This window comes from Prunus dulcis, unplaced genomic scaffold, assembly GCF_902201215.1.
Source record: "Prunus dulcis unplaced genomic scaffold, ALMONDv2, whole genome shotgun sequence".
Lineage (NCBI taxonomy): Eukaryota > Viridiplantae > Streptophyta > Magnoliopsida > Rosales > Rosaceae > Prunus > Prunus dulcis.
In genome coordinates, this window is record NW_023010152.1 from 1 (window position 1) to 26,047 (window position 26,047).

General features: G+C 36.9%; 1 protein-coding gene across 1 annotated transcript; it reads left to right on the top strand.

The window, feature by feature from the left end:
* The first annotated feature begins 7,954 nt into the window (after positions 1-7,954).
* LOC117613041 (beta-galactosidase-like) lies at positions 7,955-25,258 on the top strand. The gene is made up of 17 exons (XM_034341684.1): positions 7,955-8,239; positions 9,127-9,366; positions 10,316-10,474; positions 10,910-10,988; positions 17,756-17,939; positions 18,367-18,432; positions 18,867-19,106; positions 20,560-20,766; positions 20,869-21,172; positions 21,763-21,922; positions 22,354-22,462; positions 22,786-22,921; positions 23,043-23,098; positions 23,178-23,477; positions 23,574-23,696; positions 24,038-24,718; positions 24,854-25,258. The coding sequence occupies exons 1-17, from the start codon at positions 8,107-8,109 to the stop codon at positions 25,025-25,027; spliced, it is 3,351 nt and encodes a 1,116-aa protein (XP_034197575.1). The 5' UTR covers positions 7,955-8,106; the 3' UTR covers positions 25,028-25,258.
* Positions 25,259-26,047: the final 789 nt, after the last annotated feature.

Genomic DNA, 26,047 nt, shown 5'->3' on the forward strand with positions numbered 1-26,047 from the left:
AAATAAGGAGAATAAGACACACAGAATTATAGTGGTCCAGCTACTTGATATAGCCTACGTCCACTTGAAAGAGAGTTGTTTGCTCTTATTCTCTTATTCATCATAAGAATTACAAAAGGTTCAGTAGTACATATATATATATATATATGTAAAACTCTCTTAGTATGCAGTCCCAAGAAGACTGTTCTAATTCCAATATAGTGGTACAGTTGAGAACCTTGGTCCAACGGTAATATAGGTGAGTATTAATCAGAGCAATTATTCCAACATTCCCCCTCAAGCTTGTGCGAGAATATTGATCGAACCAAGCTTGGACAAAAAAGACTTTCAAATTGAGCTAAGGAGAGCCCTTTAGTGAAGACATCAGCCAATTGTTTGTTGCTTCGAATAAAGGCTGTGCGAATAATATTGGATTGCACCTTTTCTCGAACAAAATGACAATCTACTTCGATATGCTTCTTTCGTTCGTGAAAGACAGGATTCGCAGCGATATGGATTGCGGCTTGATTATCGCAAAACAAGGTCATGGGTTCAGGATCTGTGAAGCCCAAGTCTTTCAAAAGACTGCGAAGCCAAATTAATTCGCAAGTGAGAGGAGCCATGGCTCTGTACTCGGCTTCGGCACTAGATCGAGCAATGACATTTTGCTTCTTACTCTTCCAAGTAACTAGATTCCCTCCAACAAAAGTGCAATATCCAGTGGTGGACTTTCGATCAACTGTACATCCTGCCCAATCGGCATCTGAATACCCAATAATATTAGTGTTCCCATTCTTTTTCATTAGAATTCCACGACCAGGGGAGCCCTTTAAATATCTAAGAATTCTCTTGACAGCTTGCAAGTGGGTGGTTCTTGGAGCATGCATATGTTGGCTGACTAAGCTAACGGCATGAGCAATATCAGGACGAGTGATGGTGAGATAGATAAGCTTGCCAACCAGCCGCTGATAGTAACCAACATCTGATAACAATTCTCCATCAAGGCCAAGTTTTTTCTTTACATCTATGGGATTGGCAATAGGTTTTGTCTCCATCATTCTTGTTTCTTTAAGTAGATCAAGGACATATTTCCGCTGGTTAAGAAATAATCCTTTCCTAGACGCAGCAATTTCGATCCCCAAAAAATATTTTAAGGATCCCAAATCCTTAATGGCAAACTTCTGGTGAAGAAATAACTTCAGCTTGGTAATTTCTGCAAGATTACTTCCAGTGATAATAATGTCATCAACATATATAAGCACTATTAGTTTGCTACCATTCTCATCCTTAACAAATAAAGATGAGTCAGCAGAACTCCTCTGAAATTTTACACTTTCAAGAACAGAACTTAGTTTTGCATACCAAGCCCTTGGTGATTGCTTAAGGCCGTAGATAGCCTTGTGTAACTTGCATACCATACCTTCTTGTTTTTCTTGAGGATGTCCAGGAGGTAAGCTCATGTAGACTTCTTCTTCTAACTCTCCATGTAAAAAAGCATTTTTAACATCCATTTGGAAGAGAGGCCAATCATTGTTGGCTGCAACTGACAAAAGGACTCTCACAGTATTCATTTTAGCAACTGGAGCAAAAGTTTCTTTGTAGTCAACCCCAAACGTTTGAGTAAACCCCTTTGCAACAAGCCTGGCTTTATGCCTTTCAAGAGAGCCATCACTTTTAAATTTAGTCTTGTAAACCCACTTACATCCAACTGCCCTTTTTCCTTGTGGCAATTTAACAATACTCCAAGTGCAATTTTCGTCAAGAGCCTGAAGTTCTTCCCTCATAGCATCTCTCCAAACGGACTGAGAATTCGCTTCTTCAAAGGAAGATGGTTCACAATACTTTGAAATGTTGCTTAAAAAGGCAGCATGAGACAGAGATACATTTGCAGAGGAGATGTAGTTCTCTATAGGATACCTGGATGCAAAAGTAATGTAATCTTTCAATCTTGCTGGCTGATGTCGTTCTCTTATAGGATTGCGTTGTGGTGCAGCGATGACATTAACTTCAGACTCACCATTTATTTCAGTTTGAACACCATTAGGACTTTTAGCCCTATGCTCATCATTATGCTGAGGAAAAAAATTCTCATCTGGAATATCATTTGATGAACAAGGAAATAAATCTGTTTCTATCAATGGTAATGGAATACCATTAGATAATTGTTCCCCCTGAGGATTATTCTCTGAAGTCTTTTCAAAAAAGGATTTGGATTCATCAAACTTGACATCTCGTGAGATCAGAACCCGTCTTTGTTTTACATCATAACATTTGTAACCCTTTTGAGTTGTGGAATAACCAAGAAAAGCACACTTAATAGCTCGAGAATCAAGTTTGTCACGGTTTGAAGCTTGCACATGAACATAACACACACAACCGAAGACCCGTAAATGAGATAAATCAATCTTCCTTTTCTTGAGAATTTCCAAAGGAGACTTAAACTTGAGAATGCGACTGGGTAGCCTATTGATTAGATATGCTGCTGTAAGAACACCATGTGACCAAAAAATTTTTGGAACATTCATATTCAACATAATAGACCTTGTCTTTTCAAGAAGATCACGATTCTTCCTTTCAGCTATTCCATTTTGTTGGGGGGTTCCAACACAACTTGTTTGATGCATGATACCATAAGAGCTCAAGTACTGAGTCATAGAGCTATTTACGAATTCGGTGCCATTATCAGTTCTTAAAACTTTAATTTGAGAGTCAAATTGATTCATGACAAGCTTGTGAAAATCCTGGAAAACAGAGGCAACTTCACTCTTTGATTTCAACAAATACAACCAAGTTGCTCGAGAATAATCATCAACAAAAATGACAAAATATTTGAAACCATCATGCGATTCTAATGGAGCTGGTCCCCATACATCGGAGTGAACAAGCTCAAAAGGTCTACTTTTTTGAGTTACCGATGAGCTAAAAGACAACCGAGTTTGCTTTGAGAACCGACAAACTTCACAGCCATGAGACGCGTTATTTAAGGAGGAAAACATATTTGATAGAACAATATCGGAAGGATGACCGAGACGTTGATGCCACAAAACTCCATTTGGATAAGAACTGGCTTGGAACACCCCTGTTGTAGATTTTGAGGGCATTTGATGTAAGATGTACAAGCCATTCAAATAATGTCCTCTACCAATCGTCCTCAATGTGACTCGATCCTGAAAAATAACATCATGAGGGGAAAAAATAGCATTGCAATTTAGAGAATTAATTACCCTTCCAACTTACATGAGCTGAAATGGAAAGGAAGGCACATAAAGAGCAGCAGAGTCAGTTTTTGAATTAAAGAATGTAATCCTTCCTCGACCCATCACCTGAACATTCATACCATTTGCCACAGAAACAGATTGCGTCTCCGCTGGTGCCTTAAAGTTATGAAGATTATTCTTTTGATTTGTCATGTGATCGGTAGCACCCGAATCAATGATCCAAAAATTTGAGTTTGAAATAGATATTAGTGCAGACATGAAGGCACAAAAAATACCTGAAGCCACAGTTCCATCAAGAGGAGAATTCTCTGATTTGCCCAATTGTTGAAGAAATGATGCAAAATGGCCAAGAAAAGCCGATGGATTTGTAGCAATATTTGCATAAGCATCAGTTTGACTTGCACCACCATTCTGAGTTATATTTCCAGATGAACCATGTTGTTGAAGATAAGTAGCAAATTGACCAAGCAAGGCAGAAGGATTTGACGTGAAATTTGCCATGATATCATTGGGTACAGAATTAAAACATACAGCAGCATTGGCTTCAGAATTTTGTGAACCTTTATCCTTACTGAATTTAGGCTTCAAATGTGGATGGAGAACCCAACATCTGTCCCTGGTGTGCTTCTTTTGCCCACAATAACTGCAAGTAATATTTGGTTTCTTACTTTTGAATGACTTGCTTTCTGACATTTTGGAACTTGACACAAATGCACTAGAATCTGAACTTCCAGCATTTGTTTTTGTTTCCATGTTCATGACTTTCTTCCTGATTTCTTCTCGCTGTATTGTTGTGCACACGTTGTTCAAGGAAGGTATCTCAGCACTCATCAATATATGACTACGAAGATCTTCATATTCTTGATCTAAACTTGCTAAGAGCTGAAAATTTTTATCCTCCTCTGCTCGTTTCAAAAGAGTAGCAGAATCTGTAGTATGAGGTCTATAAAGAGACAGCTCATTCCACATGCTCTTAAGCTTCCCAAGATGCTCAATGAATGGTTTCCCATCTTGATAACACCCAGCAATATCTTTCTTTAACTGAAAAATCCTGGCAGCATTGTTTTGTTGCCCATACATTTCTTGCACAGATTCCCAAAGGTGATGTGCGGAATCTGAAAAGCTAAAAATCTCAGCCACTTGAGGTTCCATGGAGTTAAGTAGCCAAGACATAACAAGCTGGTCTTTACAGAACCAGTCCTCAAACTTTGGATCGCTAGCCTCTGGTGCTCGAATGGTTCCATTGATGAAACCAAGCTTCGATCTTCCTCCAAGAGCCAACATAACAGCCCTTGACCAAGTAATATAATTAAACCCATTTAAAAGCATTGAACAGAGACGAAGATTAAGATTACCATCGACATCCATGGTAAAGACAGAAGCCTTGTCAGATGAAACACCCATGAGAAGTCAAAGAGACAAGATACTCAAGAGTCCTGCTCTGATACCATGAAGAAATAGATAAAGGGAAATAAGGAGAATAAGACACACAGAATTATAGTGGTTCAGCTACTTGATATAGCCTACGTCCACTTGAAAGAGAGTTGTTTGCTCTTATTCATCATAAGAATTACAAAGGGTTCAGTAGTACATATATATATATATGTAAAACTCTCTTAGTATGCAGTCCCAAGAAGACTGTTCTAATTCCAATATAGTGGTACAGTTGAGAACCTTGGTCCAACGGTAATATAGGTGAGTATTAATCAGAGCAATTATTCCAACACAAGCATATTGAAGTTGATTGTCATTTTGTCCGAGAGAAGATTCAGTCTAATATAATTCACACATCATACATCTGCAGTAATGAGCAACTGGCAGATATCTTCACCAAAGGACTTCCTTTAGCTCAATTTGAAAACCTTTTGTTCAAGCTTGGCTCAATCAATATTCTCGCCTCTGCTTGAGGGGGAGTATTGGAATATGTAAAATAATCTACTGCTGTCCTCGTCTTCTTACAGCTGCTGGAAACTCTTCATCTTCCAACAGTTGTATTGTCTTGGTACTGTAAAGCCTTTATTAATTCTAACGACTGTAAAAGGCTTGCCTATATATGCAGCCTGTTGTACTGATATCTGTATGATGAACAAGAATCTCAAACTCCACCGGGGACGTAGGCTCAAAATTGCCGAACCTCGTTAAACTTGTCTTGTTCTGTTTTCTTCTTTTTCTCTGATTTCTACAGAAATGCCTGGACAATTACATAAGGGAAAAGTTCCCCAATGTAGCCGAAACTTTCATTGGCAAGTATTTCTCTAGGAGAGGGAATCGAGAGCGGAACCCAACTCTAAGTCAAACCTCCACTCCAGAGCAAACTGAGAATGCGGAGACGCAGTAGAAAATGTCTATTTCCTGGGCAATTGTCATTTTGAGATTCTCATGTAATTAGGTGTAAACATTCTGCTCCTCTGTTTTTTGATTTGTATATATTAGGCAGTTGTTAGCAGCTCCTGACAAACTCAGTTTGTTTTCTTTTTTCTTTTTCTGGGTTTGATCTTAGAGCATTTTAGTTAACCTGTTGGTAACTACTGGATGCGGTTAAACTAAACCTTTAATTGGGAGATATTGCAGGTAAAAAATCAATTGTCGATGAAATGCAGAAGTGTTACCAATATCATTCATCAATGGCTTCTATTTCTTTATTAATCATTTGGTTACTGAGACTTGCTGCCTCTCTGATGACAGCTCAATTAGGCCTTCATCATTGCTCATGGTTCATGGTTTTGGGTTTATCTGTAAAGTGATTAGCTGCTGCTTCTGTGTGCTGGAAGGGAAATGTTTTGCTGATTAGCAAAGCAGCTCTCATACTGCCAATCACACTTCTGATTTGGAAATTTTATTTTTGTTTCTATTTTTCTGATAAGGAATTGATTATACTGGGCCATGATAAATTGCTGTGCAAATGAACATGAAGAACTTGGTTCATTATACAGAGTTAAAAGAGTCTAATGCACCCTAGTAAATACTTGAGCTCAGGTTCAGATAGATTACAAAAGTGAGTTGAATCCAATCAATCATTTCTTGAACAATTGGCTATAAAAAAAATATAAATAAATAATTCACCTCTGGTTAATCAGTACAAGAAATACTCACATTAGATTAGTCATAGGCGAATATCTACCATTAGTTTCATTAAAATGAAGGAAACCCTTACAATTTCATGCATATTGGTTGTCAATCTTCAATTGACTTGGTATATCTTAAAAAATATTTGCAGGAAAGTTATTGATGTCTATATTTATTCCTGCGCAAATCACTGTTTAGAGGAGTGTAGGTAAAATTGAAGATTTTGACAATATTATTATTTATTTCTTTAACATTTTATTTAATTGGTGCATGACAAATCGAATTCTTATTTGTGGTTTTTCCTTAATTTCAATTTGTCTATGTAGTTTCAATTAAGTCGTTGTAGTTTTGTTGCTTGTTTCAATTAAGTCCCTTATGCGTGCACTGCATGTGCCATATTATTAAACATTGTGTATCTAAGGGCAAGGTCGTCATTTAATGTGAAATAATTTCGTCTTTTTCTTCTTGTTAGGACTTGTAGTTTGCCTATTAAAATAAAAAATAAAAAATGATTGCAAGTGGCTTATAACTCAAGTGGTTAAGAGTATTTATCCCTTCACTTGAGGTTTTAGGTTTAATTCCCTCCTCTATCAATATCGCTTGTAAAAAAATTAAAAATTAAAAAGGTTAACGATGCACATGCAACACATATTGTTTAAAGTGTTCGAATATGAGACCATAGGTTTGCAAGTCAATGTCATTTTTCACTAAGCTATATGTTGCATGGACACTCAAGATACTCTCCAAACACGGATCAACTCATATTCAAGATCAGTTAATGTGTTAATTCAATTATAATTCATAAGAAATTAATAAACTACATTTGAAAGACTTGGAAAGCTTGAACTTCACTATATATAATTGTGAAATTGAAGTATTAACATTATTATTTTGTTTTTCAATTAAATAATTATAAGTATTATTATTTTTTATTGTTGTGTTATAGTTTTTTGAGATTTTCCGTTTTCCCGTATCCCTATATTCCCGTGTCACATATCCGTGTCGCCGTGCTGGTGTCCCTACAACACCTATACTCCTTTGGCTTTAGCTCAGGATTTTATTTCTAACAAAATTTAACAATAAATACCTGATCGAAAATATTATGCGACGAATATGCTGCTAGTTTTTTGGATGAGAAATTTCAACTCTTATTAGGGGAAGATCTGCTCTTTTAGCCCACTTTTTTAGACATCTATTAGACTGTAGGGCACCAATGGAGTGGTTTAACACTTAGTAAATTTAGGTTTTAGTCACAAAACCAAAATTCTGGAAAAATATAAAATTAAAACCAAAATCCAATTTTCCTTGAAAAATATAAAACTAGGGATGTGATTTCCCCACTTCCTTTTTCTCCACTTACACTCTCTTTTGCTTTTTAATACTTTTTAATCAATTTTGTTCTTTTTTTTCCCTATTCTACTCTTGCCCTACATTAATTTCTTTTTACTTCACTTTTAATTAGTTCTAATTAAGTGTAAAGAAAAAGAACTAATATAAAAGTGAAGTAAAAAGAAATTAATGTATGGAATCGTAGAATAGGAAAGAAAAATAACAAAATTGATTAAAAAATATTAAAAAGCAAAAAAGAGTGTAAATGGAAAAAAGAAGAAGTGGGAAAATCAAATCCCTAAAACTAAAACCAAAATCCAATTTTCCTCAATAAAAAAAAACCCCCATTATCCATTTCTTTTTCTCGTGAAGCAAATACAATAATATATTACCAGTCACCCCCGTCTTGATGTTTTACTGCTTTAAAGTACTTTGAGTCTGATTGATCCCCAAGATCAGCTACCAGTCCACTGATATGTGGTGGAAGTGATCGGTTTACTACTAAGAATCAGCCATGGCTTCTTCTTTACCAGATCTATTCGTTTTTCTCTTAGAGAATGGACATCATGTGTGGGAGGACCAATCTCTCATCAAGTGGAGGAAGAGAGATGCACATGTCCCTTTACGTTGCCATGATTCAATTGAAGGTGAGGAACTAAACCCATTTCAATTTCGGTTTCGTATTTGGATTAAGAGTGTTTTCATGTTGCTGGAAGTTTTGCTTTGTTTCACGTTGTCTTGTTAAATTTTGGTTAATGGAGTTTTTTGTTGCTGGAATTTTGTAAATGTTTGGGATATAACTGTTAGGTCTGTTTGATTCAGAATCACATTCAATCTTCAGATGAAGAGTTCTATGAAGTGGGTTTATGATCGTGAATTAGGGGATTTCATGTGATAAAAATAATATGAAGTACTCATGTAATGCTAGTATATTATAAATGCATTTAGCTATTTTCTTTATTATAAATTTCAGGTTCTACATGCAATATTTATTGGAAATGATTTAGCAATGTCATTTAGATGTTTCGACTTCGCAAATTATACAAACACACACTGAGTATATATAATAATTATGTATAAGCAAGCTCATCGATTGGCCTGACACATTTTGAATTTTTGTTGGAGTTTTGTTGCATTGGTTTTTGGTAAAAAATCATTTTTCTCAAATATGAAGAGTGAATAGGGAAACATAGTATGCAGTTGTGAATATGTGTAGAATCTTACATTGTTCAGAAACTGCATCATGGTATGGTATATGAGCTTGAGCTTGACGTTGCATCTTGCCATCAAGATGAGCTTTTGGTATAGGAACATGGGACAGGAATCTTGTACCTATTCCCAAGCCTTGAAATCACGAAACAAGGTCTACATTATAGGCACGTAGAGGGTTTCTAATTGGTATAATGGTTTGGGTCCATGATGCGGAACCCCCCCTCTCTAAGTTCTGTGTGTTATTTTATCTTATCATTGGCTTGGAATCTTACTTCTTTTCTATTTCATTTAGAAGATATCTGACATTCGTTATGTGGTGTAGGATCTCTTAAATACTGGTATGAGCGCAACAAAGTGAATTTTCTGGTATCCAACTCTGCTGTTTGGGATGATGATGCTGTTCCTGGAGCTCTTGATAGCGCGGCTCTTTGGGTCAAGGACTTGCCTTTTGTGAAGTCTTTGTCAGGCTATTGGAAATTCTTCTTGGCTTCCAGTCCTAGAAATGTTCCTGTAAATTTTTATGACACTGCATTTCAGGATTCTGAGTGGGAAACCTTGCCAGGTAAGCATATATGTATCTTTCACTTTTTCTTGCCTTAAAATCTGAAAAACCTACACATATATATTTGGTATGCTGTGTTAGAATATAGCAGTGATAGTTGTTTCATAAAATCATTAATGAAATTTGTTTCATTGCAAAATATGTATCTATACCTGCATGCCAGAAACTTATTGCATCATTTTACTTCAACTACGACTTTTCTCTGCGCTGTTTCTTTATATATTCTTATTTGCAAAAGTGTAGTATTGCATTTGAGGTAATTTTATGGCTAAGTGAGAGGATTTTGAAGGCATGTTTAGTAACGTGTATGAAATGTTTGGGTTATAATGAGGGGAATTTTTTTATTTTTTTAATTAATTAATTAATTAATTAATTTTTCTGTATTTCAGTTAGCTTATGTAAGAGTCAGCTTCACATGAGAGTTGGGATCCAATCTTAACTTCACTGTGGATTAGGTTCAAGGAAAGAAAAGGAAAACTTCCATTTTGTTGCTTGTTGGCTACTGGTTATTCTCATGGCGGATTTTCGCTATCATAAATCGGCCTTTTATTTTACTATTCTTTTTCTTTAAAGAGAGATACGCATATGCGTTAGTGAAACTGTTCAGTAAGTGCCGCTCACAAATAAGTCAGTTCTTTTCAGATAATAAATTGTGCTTTGAACTGTAGGCGCTAACTGAAGCTTGTATAATTGTGAAAATTCTTTTCCAAGTGCTTGTACTATGATTTCATGATTCCATATTTATTTTATTTTATTTTCCTCCAAAATAGACAATTTAAGAATACTTTGTTAACCTTATTCCTTGTAGTGTTTTGAGCTTTAGCAATAGCATATGGAACAAATTTATGAATGATTTATGTTATAAATTTATCATGATTTTTCATATCTAACACTTGCAATTATTATCCAACGACCGTGTCTTATTATTTTGTGTTCTCTCATGGAACAGTTCCTTCAAACTGGCAGATGCATGGATTTGATCGGCCTATTTACACAAACGTTTATCCATTTCCACTCGATCCACCTTTTGTTCCTGTGGACAACCCTACTGGCTGCTATAGGACATACTTTCACATTCCTAAAGATCCATTTGATTGCCTTGCTGATTGTAGCTGATTACTATTTATTGGTGCTTTTTTGTTCTTTTGTTTTTATTTTTCTTTGTTGTTCCCTTTTACATTATGCTTAGTGATCAGTATTCTATCAAACCTGTGCTACTTATATCTTGTATGCATCGAAGTAAGTTTTATTTTCCACTTTGTAATGTAGCCATTTTGAAATGTAATATATAGCGCAATATGACCTGAATTTGTGTTAATGATTTGAAATGTGACTAATAGAAGTATTGCCTCACAGATTGGATTTTCTGCTGTATGTACGTATGAATGCCTGCATGCACCTACATTACAGTCACAGACACACACACACACACACACACACACACACACACACACACACAAATGACATTTCCATGACATCCCTCAACTCTGTTGATCATTCTTTCTGTGGGCAAAATTTATATGACATGTTTACCATTTGACAGGTCGCAGGATTTTGTTGCATTTTGAAGCTGTTGATTCTGCATTCTGTGCATGGCTAAATGGGGTCCTGATGGGATATAGGTAATAAATACTTGTAAGAAGTTTTGTGAATTATCATAATTATCCTGTTGGTGGATGCTTTTATGCTATACCTTATGTCATACTTCCATTCATGGAGTATTCTCAGCGTGTGTTACTGTTTTCTGAACATATGCATTTTACATGGAATTTATCTCAGTCAGGTATATGTTGACAGATTAAGATTGCGCACATTTGTGAATAAGAGATACGAAGAGTGAGTTTAAGATGCTCATGGAGGATCTTCTTTTGCAATCTACTATTTTTCACTTTTCGCTTTCGCAACATACAAATTAAAAGTTAAATATAAAATGCAAAAAGAGAGAGTAACCCACATGGAATATAAAGAACATAAAGTGCCCAACTCTTAAAGCTGAATATGGATACTGTTTTGTTGCCGATAAATAATTTATCAAGTAAATACAATAATCTATATTGTGCTGAGAGTCTTTTGCTACCATATGGTTTAGCAAGAAAAGGGGCATTTAATTGTTAATAACTTAAAAATGAAGCATGGTGAGTATTGATGTAGGATATGGGTGAGTTGAGTAATTGGGTAGTTTAGCGGAAGCGAAAACAATGGAAAAACAGAAAATAGGTGGTAAAAGATGCCTTGGTCTCACACCAAAAGAGTTTGGCTTCACACCAAGGAGTCTCCAATCTCTGGAAAGTAAACTTTTCTTAATATCTCAAATCTGAATTTTAAGAACTACATAGGGAGTATTTATAGCAAACTAAACCTAGAGACAATAGGATAAAAATCCCTTGCTAAAAAGGAATCCTAATCCACAAAGGAACCAATCCAAACAAACTAGGAAACTTAAATCAAATCCTACTAAAAACTGGAAACTAAAACTTAGTAAAATCTGGAAAATCTAGAAATCCTAGTGAAATCTGGAATCTGGAAAAAAAAAAAATAGTTTTCCTATTGAAATCCGGAAACTAAGATTTCACCCCAACCATAATGATAATGTTGGATTGGCTGATCGTTTCTTCCTTCTTTGGTAAACCTTAAAAGGTTTGTCACAGATGTCCACATCAATTCCCCCGGGCTGAAGAGAGCTTGACTCTGGCGAGATAAAACTGTAGTAACGCTCAAGAATGTCGGGATCAATGCGTTGTAGGTCCTCCTGTGTAATTCAAGTACTATCTGAATTTGGTCTATTCTTCCACTTGACTAGGAACTTATGATATCCACCTTGTCCCGTAGAAACAATCTGATCGTCCAAAATATCTTCAACAATGTCCTTTTCTTTAGGCCTAGGGCGCTGTAAGAGTGGGGTTAGAGGAGAAAAATCAGATATAGAAAATGGATCTGAATTCTCGGCAGAAGTATTGTCAGAAGCGGCAGGTTCCTTGTATGGTGCCAAATCTTCAATATTAAAAATTGGGCTAATCCCCATTTCAGGAGGAAGCTCCAACATATAGGCATTTAAGCCTAATCGCTTGAAAACTTGAAAAGGTCCCATGCTACGAGCTTGCAGCTTCTTTGCAATTTCCTGAGGAAATCGTTCTGGCTTAATTCAAACCATAACAAAATCGCCAACTAAAAATTCGTTCAATCTGCGATGAACATCAGCATCCCTTTTATATGTGGCATTGCTATTGTTAATCCTTTGAATAATCTCAGCATGTAAGTCATGAATGTGGCGTGCAAATTCATTGGCAGACCGATGATCTATGCGAAGCTGACATGGGCATGAGGTCTATAGGAGCCCTAAGTTTTTGACCATACACAACTTCAAACGGACTCATCCCAGTTGTTCTGTTGACTGAATAATTATAAGCAAACTCCGCAATAGGTAACACAGAATCCCATGACTTAATGTGCTCACCAACAAAACATCGCAACAAATTGCCCGAACTTCGGTTAACCACTTCGATTTGCCCGTCTATCTGTGGATGATAAGCGGAAGAAAACTGGAGTTTAGTACTCATCATGCGCCATAAAGTCTTCCAAAAATAACTCATGAATCGAACGTCACGTTCTGATACTATAGTCTTAGGCACACCATGCAAACGAGACACGTCATCCACGAAAAGTTTAGTCACTTTAGAAGCATCGAACGTCTTAGAGCAAGGGATGAAATGGGCTATTTTGGAGAAACGGTCCACAGCCACAAAGATAGAATCGTGCTTCCTCAGTGTCGTAGGCAGCCCAAGTACAAAATCCATGCTGATATCTTGCCATGGAACATGGGGTACCGGTAGTGGAGGGTAGTGGAGTGTACAACCCCGTATTTTGCCTTTTATGTTTCGCAAGTTGACAAGTACGACATCGTTCCACAATCTTGGCAACATCACGTTTGAGACTTGGCCAATAAAATCTGTCTTCCCCAATAAAATCTGTCTTCCACAAGAGCAATGGTTTTGTCTCTCCCAAAATGACCAGCTACTCCACCAGCATGCAACTCCAAAACCAGAAAGTCTCGTACTGATGTGTGGGGAACGCAAAGTTTATTACCCTTGAAGAGAAAACCATCTTGTAAAACAAATTCATTACTTATGGATTTGTCTTCTGAAAGTGCAGCATATACCTTCCAAAATCTGGACATATCGAATAGTTTTCTTTCAATCTTTCAAATCCGGTAACTTCCACACTCATGGTACTTATAAGAGAAACCTTACAACTGAGAGCATCTGGTGGTTTATTCTCCACACCAGCTTTATGCTTCAACACAAACGTGTACTCTTGAAGGAACTCAACCCACTTTGCATGGCGGGAATTCAATTTCTTTTGTGAACCCAAATATCGAAGAGCCTCATGATCTGAAAATAAAACAAATTCTTGTGGTAACAAATAATGCCTCCAATGTCTCAAGGCTTGAACTATTGCGTAAAACTCTCTCATAGGTAGAATATTTTTGCTTGGCTTCATTCAATTTCTCGCCGAAATAAGCCACTGGCTGCCCTTCTTGACTCAATACTCTGCCTATCCCTACCCTTGATGCGTCACAAGCTACCTCAGAAGGCTTTAAGAAATATAGAAGACGCATTACTGGAGCCTCAACCATTTTAGCCTTAATCTCTTTGAATGTTTTTGCAGCAACATTAGGCCAGTGGAATTCTCCCTTCTTCATGCAATCTGTGAGAGGAGCCGTGACTGAACGAAACCCACGAATAAAACGACGATAGAATGTGGCCAATCCATGAAAACTACCCACTTGGTGGATATTTGTCGGTTCTGGCCAACTAACAGTGGCCTTCACTTTTTTCGGAGCAGCTTTCATGCCTTCAGACGATACAACAAACCCCAAGAAGATAACTTCACTAGACATGAAGGAACACTTCTTAAGGTTAGCAAACAGCTTCTCTACTTGAAGAACCGTGCAGACTTGCTTTAGATGGCTAAGGTATTGCTCTTGTGGATTAAGATATCATCAAAATAAACAACCAAGAATTTACCCAAGAATGGCTTCAAAACTTGTGTCATAACTCACATGAAAGTGCTTGGCGCGTTGGTTAGTCCAAAAGGCATGACTAACCATTCATATAGGCTGTCTTTTGTTTTGAAGGCTGTCTTCCACTCATCTCCTGGCCGAACATGAATCTAAAGATATCCACTTTTCGAATCTATCTTGGAAAAGATAGTGGCACCGGTAATCATATCCTACATGTCATCGAGCCTTGGTATGGGAAACCGATATTTGATTGTAATCTTGTTGATAGCCTGGCTATCTATACACATTCTCCACGTGCCATCTTTCTTGGGTGTGAGTAGAGTGGGTACGGCACAAGGACTAAGGCTCTCTCGAATAAATCCTTTAGCAAGAAGTTCATCAACTTGTCGCTTCAACTCTGCATGTTCTGTGGGATTCATTCGATAGTGAGGTAAATTGGGTAATGTTGACCCAGGAACAAGATCAATCGCATGTTGAATGTCTCGGAGAGGAGGAAGTCCATTTGGGAGATCATCGGGGAACACATCCTGATACTCTTCTAAAATCGGTCGCACCGCTGAAGGCACTTCCATATTAGCGAGACGCCCTGATTCCCTTACGGCTAGAACATATATGGGGGCATCTTCTACTTCTTTAATAAATTCTTTTAAAGTAATGATGTGCAAGGCTTTGGATTTGCTTACTTGATTCTTTTCCTCCTTGCTTGGTGTAGGGTTATTCACAATCTTGGGTTGAAGTGGCTTCAACGTGACTTTCTTCACTTTGTGGATGAATGAGCATATGTTTTCTCAGCCTAAGATGGTCACGTTGTGATCGTATATCCATGGTCTTCCCAAGAGAATGACCCACATCCATTGCCACCACATCACACCAAATATGATCCTTGTAAGATGAAAATTGAATAGGATCTTGACATCGCTAGGTAACAGGGATTGAAGAAGTATTGTCAATCCATGTTACTCTGTATGGTTCAGGATGCTTTTCGGTTGATTAGCCAAGACGCGAGACAGTAAGTGTTGGTACAACATTGATACAATTGCCATTATCTATGATCACTTTCCAATCTTTATCACCAGACTTGATGTAAGTGTGGAAAATGGAAGTTCTATGCCAATCCTCAGTTTCCTTCCTAGGTTGAGCCAAAGTACACCTTACTACTGATAATGTTGGATGAGGGGCTTCAAAGTCGTTTCCACAATCTTCAGGAGGTTGTTGGGGCTCATAAACATCTTCCTCAAAATCGCCTTGATCGTCAGTTTGTTTGTCAATGTTTGTGATCAGACTTCTTGTTGTCTCCTTCGTTGGGCATTGGACAGCAAAGTGTCCAAAACCTTGGCATTTATAACATCTTTGTGTTCCACCATTTCGTGTATCCGCAAGTGCTCCTTTTCCTTTGTCAATTCTAACTGAACTTCTTGTTGTGAAACCCTTAGACGTTGCCTTAGGCTTTGTCCCAGGTGTACCAGCACGAAAATCAGATTTGTAAGGATCAACTCGCTTGACTACGTTGGAAGATTTCAAATACTTCTCTAATTCTTGTACTATCTGAAAAACCCTCTCTAAGGTATTCACCGTATGAGGAATTAATTCCCTTTGAAGCTTTGGACGAAGTCCTGATCTAAACCGAGAAAGAGTCATCCTTCGATCTTCCCTTATGTCACATTGCAGCATGAATTCCTCAAATTTTGCAATACATTCAGCAACTGGCATGTCGTCTTGACGAAGAGGTTGCCACTTGTCCAACAAACTCTGTTGATAGGATAATGGTAGATATTTCTGCTTCAACCTTTCTTTCATCTCACCCCAGTGGATGATTGGTTCTTCACCAGCTCTCTCTAGCTGTGTTTCAACATTGGTCCAAAACAACCCGACTTGACCCACCAATTTTATCTTAGCAAATCTCACCCTTCGAGCTTCAGACATGTCGTGCTACTCAAAATAGCAATCCATGGTAGCCAACCAGTCGAGGAGTGCTTTAGGATTTAGCTCACCATCAAAACTAGGAGCGTCAACTTTCACTGATCTCATCCTTTCATCAGGGTCTTGCTCATAGCCACGATGAAAATTGTGTCTCTCTGCGTCTCGATCATTCCTTCTATCATGACGTTGTCGATCAAGATTCCTCTCTTCTCCATTCACACTTGCTTCATCATGTTGGTTAGCTGCTTCTGAGTCTGCAAGGCGATGTTCCACGAGTCTGGATCTAGTGTCTGAATCCGCCACTTGCTTTGATAAGTTTTCCATCAACTGAATAAGACGTTCAAAGTCCGTCTCTGGCTTGTCTGTCTTACCAGGCTTAGTCGGAGCCATCACTTGACACACGGTGTGAAGAACAAGAAATACTCGAAAAGTTTGAACCCAAGGAAAATGAAAACCAGGTTCTGATGCCAAATTTGTTGTAGGATATGGGTGAGTTGAGTATTTGGGTAATTTAGCGGAAGCAAAAACAATGGAAAAACAGAAAATAGGTGGTAAAAGATGCCTTGGCTTCACACCAAGGAGTCTCCAATCTCTGGAAAGTAAACTTTTCTTAATATCTCAAATCTGAATTTTAAGAACTACATAGGGAGTATTTATAGCAAACTAAACCTAGAGACAATAGGATGAAAATCCCTTACTAAAAAGGAATCCTAATCCACAAAGGAACCAATCCAAACAAACTAGGAGACTTAAATCAAATCCTACTAAAAACTGGAAACTAAAACTTAGTAAAATCTGGAAAATCTAGAAATCCTAGTGAAATCTGGAATCTGGAAAAAAAAAAAAAAAATAGTTTTCCTATTGAAATCTGGAAACTAAGATTTCAACCCAACCATAATCATAATGTTGGATTGGCGGATCGTTTCTTCCTTCTTTGGTAAACCTTAAAAGGTTTGTCACAGATGTCCGCATCAAGTATGACATAACTGAGTTACACTAATTGCTAATCTTTCAACGTAGCTTCCTTTTTTTTTTTCTTTCCCTTTTTCCTGTTCATGTATTGTTTATCATACAAAGAATACGTATTAGCCTTGAAAGGAACTTTCTTTAATAAATGGTCCAGCCACTGAATGATCTGACTTAAATATTTTGTTTCTTTTTGGTGGTGGGGAAATTCTTGGGAAGTTTCAATTTGAATTATTTGATGGTTGTTTAATCAGTTAGGAATTCGGAAGTTAGTAGAGTCTTGTTTACTTTTTCACAAGCAGAAAATGAATCTTAAGCATTTGAGATGGTCATATGTGCACTTGTCGGTTTTGTAACCTGTATCACCGAGTACATACAACTATATCAAATTGAAGATTGTTTTCCGCTTATAAGGGATGCATGGTTTGGTAGGAATCCCCTGTGAGGTACGTTAACAAACTTTTCAATATCGTGCTAGGTCAGTCAGGACAGTAGACTTCCTGCTGAATTTGAAATCACTGATTATTGTTATCCATCTGATATGGACAAGAAAAATGTACTAGCTGTTCAAGTATTTAGATGGAGTGATGGCTCCTACCTTGAAGATCAAGATCATTGGTGGTTATCTGGCATTCATCGTGACGTGCTTCTTCTTTCCAAGCCACAGGTCTTTATTGTCTTCTTTCTTGCCTTTATATCCTCTCTTTTAATTACAATTGGACTATATGCAATTGGTACTTCTTGGAATTAGTACATAATTGGTGACTGGGGACAAGCATGTATACATTGATGATTTGCATGGCTACTTTTCTATCATAAGATCACTCCATCTCTTTGCAAGTCATTATTGTTCTTCCTTTCCCATTTTGCAAAATCGACACATTGGAGGCAAAGAATTAGGACAGTTAATGCTATAATGTGTGTATGGAAATATGACCTAGTTCTTCAATGTTCTAAGCCATATTTTATTTTGATTACACATATCGATTATCTAAATTATTTCCTTATTCTTTAACGTAAACTGGTAACGTGCTGCTACCTGTACTTGAGCAGCATTGCATAATATTAAATCCTAAAAAATAAGTGATGTGCAGATATTCATTGCAGACTACTTTTTCAAATCAACCCTGGCTGAGGATTTTTCTTATGCAGACATACAGGCAAGTATTTATCAATCGAGGATGGATCTTTTTGTTTTTACAAAGTAATAAGTATAAACAATATTTTGCAGTTTTGTCTAGATGGTTGACCTGTTGCACATAACTGGACAATAATTTGTAACCCATTGAATCATATGATAAACTCCAAAAACAATAAAGGATACAGGAAATGTCTTATGTGCTTAGGTTAGAGAAATTCCTGTCTGTTATGGTTTTTATTCGTACTATCTGATTATATGTGCATGTGCTCACTTTTTTTCTTCTTTTGAGTATCGCAATGTCTGTTAATGTAGACTGTCATTGATTTATCAGTCAAGATTTTGGAATCTACCCTTATATCAATGTGCAATATGATGGGATTATGTTATCTTCTCAGTGCTATTCCTCTACATTGAAAACATTTTAAAATATTGTTGTCTTGCACTTTTGACCAGGTTGAAGTGAAAATAGATAACTCCAGAGAAACATCTAAAGATAGCGTTCTTGCAAACTATGTTATAGAAGCTGTATTATTTGACACTGCGTGCTGGTACAGCATTGATAGATATGCTGACCTGCACTTGTCTAATGTGGCTAGTATAAAGCTTAATCTCTCATCCAGCACGAGTCTGGGGTTTCATGGTTATTTGCTGGCAGGGAGACTGGACATGCCGAGGCTTTGGTCTGCAGAGCAAGTGAGGAATTATTATTTTTTGTTTCTTCCTAGTTTGTTCCTGAGCTAAAACCCTTTTAAGCAATATATACTTTCTTGCTTAGTGATATTCTGAACTTTGTTGAGTCATTGGAGTTACCAAAAATGTCTGTCAAGTGCTGGAAGTACCCTGGCACTGGGAATATTTTAGGGTGCTGCACCGTTTAACCTAATGTGTATGTTTGTGTGTGCTGCACCGTTTTGTTTATATAACTTAGTTTGCTTTTCTCTTCTAGACATGTGGGAAAAATTGGTCAACTGTAAATATCATATCTTGCTAAATTATAACAGTCTAAGAGTAATTAGATTTTTCTCATTCATATGACTCCAGAGTTTGTGAAAATTTCTTTTTAACTTAAATTTAATTCCTTAAAAGACCATGGTCGAGTCTTCTTTCTACCTTGAGCTTCAATGGAGTGATATTGTGAATACTATGTAGGTGACTAGAAACTTTCCCCCTTACCTAAGCATTAGCTAGCATTAAGGGTTAGTCAAGTCATGTTGAAAGTATGGCTTTGGTACTTTCTTGCTCCATATAAGCATAAAGTAGATGGAGGGCTCAAACATAATAGTAAGAAAAGAAGTTTTGAGAAAAACAAAAAATATACATTAGATAAATCATGATATGAAACTAAAAGTTTTGTGGCCCCAATAACAAGAAGTATCTAAAACCTTGCATTGTACATTTGGTGGTTTTTTTTCTTTCTTTTTCCTTCTTATGGGCAAACGCTAAAGTATTGTACATTATCTTGGGAAAAGAATATTAAAGTATTCAATCATATGGTTTATTATCACTATGTAACACAGTGCTCTCGGTTATTAATTAGATGTTTTTATCTTCTCATCTTTCATATAAGATCAAACAGTTTCTTGATGAAGATAGAAGGAAAGACAATAAGTTCTCTGAAGAATTTCAGGAACATTTTTTCAGCAGAAAATTCAAAATTTTCTAGGAAAATTCTGCAAAATTTTCTGCTGTTTGGTGGATTTAGAGAAGTACTTTCGAGAGAATATTTTCTTCATTTAGCAGCAAACTTTGTGTCTTTTAATACCATTTCCTTGAGCAACTTGAAAATGTAATGCTTTTGGTGATTGCTTTACTAATGTTAAATTATGTGAATCTAGGGTTTAAATTTATCTGCTCTCATTCCACTTCTTTATTATGCCTGTTCTTCAAAGGGAAAATATGATGATTAAAAAGGGAAAGTGCAATGGTGGGGAAGAGTGGAAGTGGTACAATTCACTTGTTCGAAAAAAAAAAAAAAAAATTATGACCATATTTTAGAGATTCAATAAGAAATAAAGATTGCAGGCTATCTATTTAATGTTGTTGACTGATGATTCGTTTCCCAGAGTTTATGTTACAGTATTTGCTTTTGAACTCTTTTCCTGTGTCCAACATACATATTTCATAACTGATTGTTTACCGTGTGCAGCCAAGCCTCTACACTCTTGCTGTTACATTGAAAGATGCATCTGGCAACCTTCTGGACTGTGAATCATGCCTGGTAGGCATACGGCAAGTATCAAAAGCCCCCAAACAGCTGCTTGTTAATGGGCATCCAATAATAATAAGGGGTGTGAACAGGCATGAGCATCATCCACGTCTGGGGAAGACAAACATAGAATCCTGCATGGTTAAGGTAACACATACTTTACTTCTCCTTGTCTGTTCTCTGCTAGCCAAGTTGATTTGCAACTGGAGTTGATGGTTCTTGGAATTTTAATCACTATTCTGTGTACAGGATTTGGTTTTAATGAAGCAATACAATATCAATGCTGTGAGAAACAGTCATTATCCCCAACATCCTCGTTGGTACGAGCTCTGTGATTTGTTTGGCATGTACATGATAGATGAAGCCAATATTGAAACCCATGGTTTTGATCTTTCTGGGCATGTGAAGCATCCTACTTTGGAACCCAGCTGGGCTACTGCAATGATGGACCGTGTGATAGGCATGGTTGAGAGAGACAAAAATCATGCTTGCATTATCTCTTGGTCCTTAGGGAATGAAGCTGGATATGGACCTAATCATTCTGCTTTAGCTGGTAAACTGCTGTTCTTTTATCATATCCATATTTTTGTCCAGCTTTGAAGGAACTTTTAGAAAATGTTATTACTTTGTACTTGTTCGAGAATTATTGCTTCACCTCGACATATTTCACCTAGAAGATATATTCATTTTACATAAGTAGACAATGGGAATCATTTTGCGGCTTTAGTAAGTTACCTTGAAATGATGGTGATGGATTTGGGTTCAAAATTTTGAAAATAAGGAAGTGATGGTCAGAACTGGCGTTCATCTGGGAATGGGCCTTACTTTAGGGAAAGTGAATATTTTCAAAAGAAAGAAGCATGCACTCTAATTTTTAGTAATTGATATATAATTAATTATACTAAAGTTGAGTAAGTAAGTTAACATCACCTTTTTCTATAATTTGGGCAATATTCTATCTTTGTATTTTATTTTTCATTTTTAAAAATGTTAGTGTTTCTTATGAAAAATAATTATTATTATTATGATCACCCTCAAAATTTTGAACAGTATAATTGAAGTTGTGTGTAAGGCATCTCTTCCCAACCCCCCCTCGGTTTCATATCACTCATTGTTTTCAAGACCTTGTTCACCTGAATTTAGGCTGGGTTCGTGGAAAGGATCCCTCACGGCTGGTACATTATGAAGGGGGTGGATCCAGAACCTCATCCACAGATATTATATGTCCCATGTATATGCGGGTCTGGGACATGTTGCAGATTTCGAGAGATCCAAATGAAACACGCCCTTTGATATTGTGCGAGTATGTATATTTTTTTACTTTTCCCTTTTTATTGTTGTTTGAGCATAGTTTGTTGGTTTACCATTATTCCCAATGTTTGAAGATGAGTCAAATGTTATTTATATTCTGGCACTTCTCACCTTTGGGCCCCTCCACCAATAGAGTCCAACATGCGAAATTCAACTTATATACAGAGGTTGCAACCAATCCAAAAAAAAAAAAAAACCAGGAGGTTGCAGTTTTTGCTCTACACCTTTATCAGGATCTCTTGCTCTAATACCATGCAAAAGTTTGTGTTGCTTTACCACTGCTCCCAAATTCTTAAGCTATTAGAATTTGGGCCAAATGTATTCTAACCTGCTAATTTATTTTGTAAAGTTATACTAGATACCTCTGTTTATGCTCATGGCAATGCAAATTTCTTCGCTTAAAAGTTTGAGAAATAATGGCAGGTATTCACATGCAATGGGAAACAGCAATGGGAATTTACATGAATATTGGGAAGTAATTGATAGCACATTTGGTCTTCAAGGAGGCTTTATCTGGGATTGGGTTGATCAGGTCAAGTATCCTTGCTGTTCATAAGAAATGCACTGATGATTTATCAACATTACATTAAATATTGAGTTTCAAGCCATCTTACACTCTTGAAACCCCTTTCCTTTAATTTATTGGGCATAACCACATAACATCAACATAAAATTGAAACTGGTAAACATCATCATCATTTTCTTCTTCTTATCCCCCAACCACCAACCACCAACCACCAACCCCTAACCTCTCTCTCTCTCTCTCTCTCTCTCTCTCTCTCTCTCTCACGAAATCTTTGTTGTTCAGAACCACAAATTACATCAGGGGGTAATAGATTTTCTCTTTGTATATAGGCCCTATTGAAGGATAATGCAGATGGTAGTAAGCATTGGGCATATGGGGGTGACTTTGGTGATGTTCCTAATGATTTAAACTTCTGTTTGAATGGCCTTATATGGCCAGATCGAACTCCTCATCCAGCACTGCATGGTAAGTTGATGATTTATGTTATACTTACAAGTACCTCTGTCCTTTTAGTTCTTTAAGATAATATTTGTATGTCATTTTTTAATTTATTTTCATGTCTCATTTCTTTGGTTATTGTTTTCAGAAGTCAAGTATGTGTACCAACCAATCAAGGTTTCATTTAGCAAAGAAACACTAAGGGTAAGTTTCACATAGTATTTGCTTTCATTTTATTTTATTATTTTCCGGAATACTTCTTTACCTGAAATACACCTTGCAGATAACAAATACCCACTTTTATAAAACAACACAAGGATTGGAGTTCAGCTGGGATGTTCATGGGGATGGATGCAAACTTGGATCTGGAATTCTACCTTTTCCGTTGATTGAACCTCAGAAGAGTTATGATATTAAGTGGCAGTCAGCTTTGTGGTATCCTCTATGGACTTCATCATCTGCAGAGGAATATTTTTTAACAATAACAGCTAAGCTTTTGCGTTCCACACGCTGGGTTGAAGCTGGTCATGTTATCTCATCTACCCAAGTCCAGTTGCCTTCCAAAAGAGAAATTGTTCCTCACGTAGTTGCTTTTGCTTAATACCCACTTTGACAATAAGAATGAAGTTTACATGTTTTGTCATATAAAAACATTTTTACAATTGGCCTTGATTTCCAGGTCATCAAGACTGAAGATGCTGTGTTCGTCAGTGAAACTCTTGGGGATAAAATTAGAGTCAGCCGACATAGCTTTTGGGAGATCATATTTAGTGTTCAAACGGGAACAGTTGACAGCTGGACGGTATTTTACACCATTGTTATTTTCATTTTTTTTGTTGATAACACATTTTTCTTTATAAAACCAAAGTTATTTTAAGAATGATTTCCCTCCAGGTTTTATGATTGTAGTTGCCTGGTTATTGTTCTATTTTCTGTTGGGATAAGCATTGTATGATTTTTCTTTTTTGTTCCTAAGGATGTTCCGTCTCATGTAGATTGAGACTTCATCATCTACCGAACCTCTTTGCTTATTTGTTCCTAAGGACGTTTCTTTTTTGCTTATTTGTTGACGACCGAACCTCTTTGATTGTACTTCTCAATTTCATTAATACTCATTCTGTTTCCTATTTAAAAAAATGGTAGGTCAAAGGAGTTCCTTTGATGACGAAAGGCATATTTCCATGCTTCTGGCGAGCACCAACAGATAATGACAAAGGAGGAGGTGCCAGTAGTTATTTCTCCTCATGGAAAGCTGCTCATATTGATAACCTTCATTATATTACCCAAAGCTGTTCTATACTGAATAAGACGGACCATCTTGTGAAAATAGCTGTGGCTTTTCATGGTGTTCCAAAGAGTGAGGGTGCTTTATATAAGAGGGAAAAGATAAAAATTGAAGTTGATGTGATTTACACAATTTACGGTTCAGGAGATGTTGTTGTTGAATGTAATGTAAGACCAAGTTCGAACCTTCGACTTCTGCCACGTGTGGGAGTTGAGTTCCATTTGGATAAGTCAATTGATCTGATTAAGTGGTATGGAAGAGGACCATTTGAATGTTATCCAGACAGAAAAGCAGCTGCTCATGTTGCGGTCTATGAGCAGAAAGTGGATGACATGCATGTCCCTTATATAGTTCCTATGGAATGTTCAGGTAGGGCAGATGTTAGATGGGTGACATTCCAAAACAATGATGGTTTCGGAATGTATGCATCAGTGTATGGCAGCTCTACGCCTATGCAAATAAATGCAAGTTACTACACCACTGCTGAGCTTGATCGGGCAACGCATAATGAAGATCTTATCAAAGGAGATGACATTGAGGTAATTTATTCTACATCATCAATCCATATCTTTCATTTCAGTACCAGTAGATTGTTTCTGGACATCCATTATGAGTAATATACAGAGGATGGTTTATGGTTTAGGGTCTAGGGTTTATGGTTTACTGTGTTACAGGTTCATCTTGATCACAAGCACATGGGCCTGGGTGGGGATGATAGTTGGTCGCCCTGCGTCCAGCACGAGTATCGGGTTCATGCTGATCCGTACTCATTTTCAATTAGGCTGTGCCCGATAACCCCTGCAACCTCTGGCCAAGCCGTGTACAAAACTCAACTTCAAAACAAGTAGGCATGACGGGCTCAAGAACTTGGTAATGAGTACCGAGTGATTGACAATGTATGTGGCCATGAAATAAGATGTCTAGCTCATTTGCAACGAATAATATAAGGGCAAAACTTATCAGTCTGTAATATTCTGATTATGAACCATTTGTATTTAACAGTGCTTTTGTCTGAAGCATTTTAGTGGTGGATCATGCCTACTACAATCAATCTAAGAAATTTAGTGCTTTCCCTCCTATTTGTCACTTTACTTAACATGCCTACTAAAGTCAGTCCTAAAGATACTGCAGTCGAATTTATGATTGAGTGTGCTCTGCCTCCTTATATTTTTTGGCAATATTTTCATGTAGTTTTATTTAAGTATGTATGTAGGAATGTCATGTATTGCCCACTCCTTTAGTCCATGTTGATTCATCATATTCTGGAAAGTGAATAAGTAAACCGAATTCATTTATTTCTTTAAATGCCTTCCGCGAGGTGCTATCTAGAATAAGTGTTGCCTTTGCTGAAATATTTTTAATACTGTGTAGCTCCTTGATGCATAATTTGGGGTAACTATGCAACCTTCCGGTTTAATATTAGTTAGATATCCGATGGGTGATCAGGTCAAAGAGGGTCAACAGCTCCAGAACAAAATTGGTGAAGCTTTACCACCTACGTAGCATTTTGTTTTTATCAAACTTGTTGATTTAGCTAAATCATTGAGAGAGAGAGAGAGAGAGAGAGAGAGAGTTTGGCATATTATGTGGTCTCCATGTCATTGACAAAAGAAATTGGATTTGGCATGTATTATATATATTGCTTTCTTTTTTTAGTGGTATAAAACTAATGTGTGACAGTGTGTTTGGTGTAATATTTATGTATTCTTACGTCGCAGATATAACAATCAGCTTTCTGGTTTTTTCTTTGAATCGATAATTGCAGTTTTAGTTAAAGGAGGGGAGGTGGAAACACAATAACGTGATATCTTGGCCAAAAAAAAAAAACCAGTAACTTGATAAGAGAAACACCGCCAGTACAAAGTCCA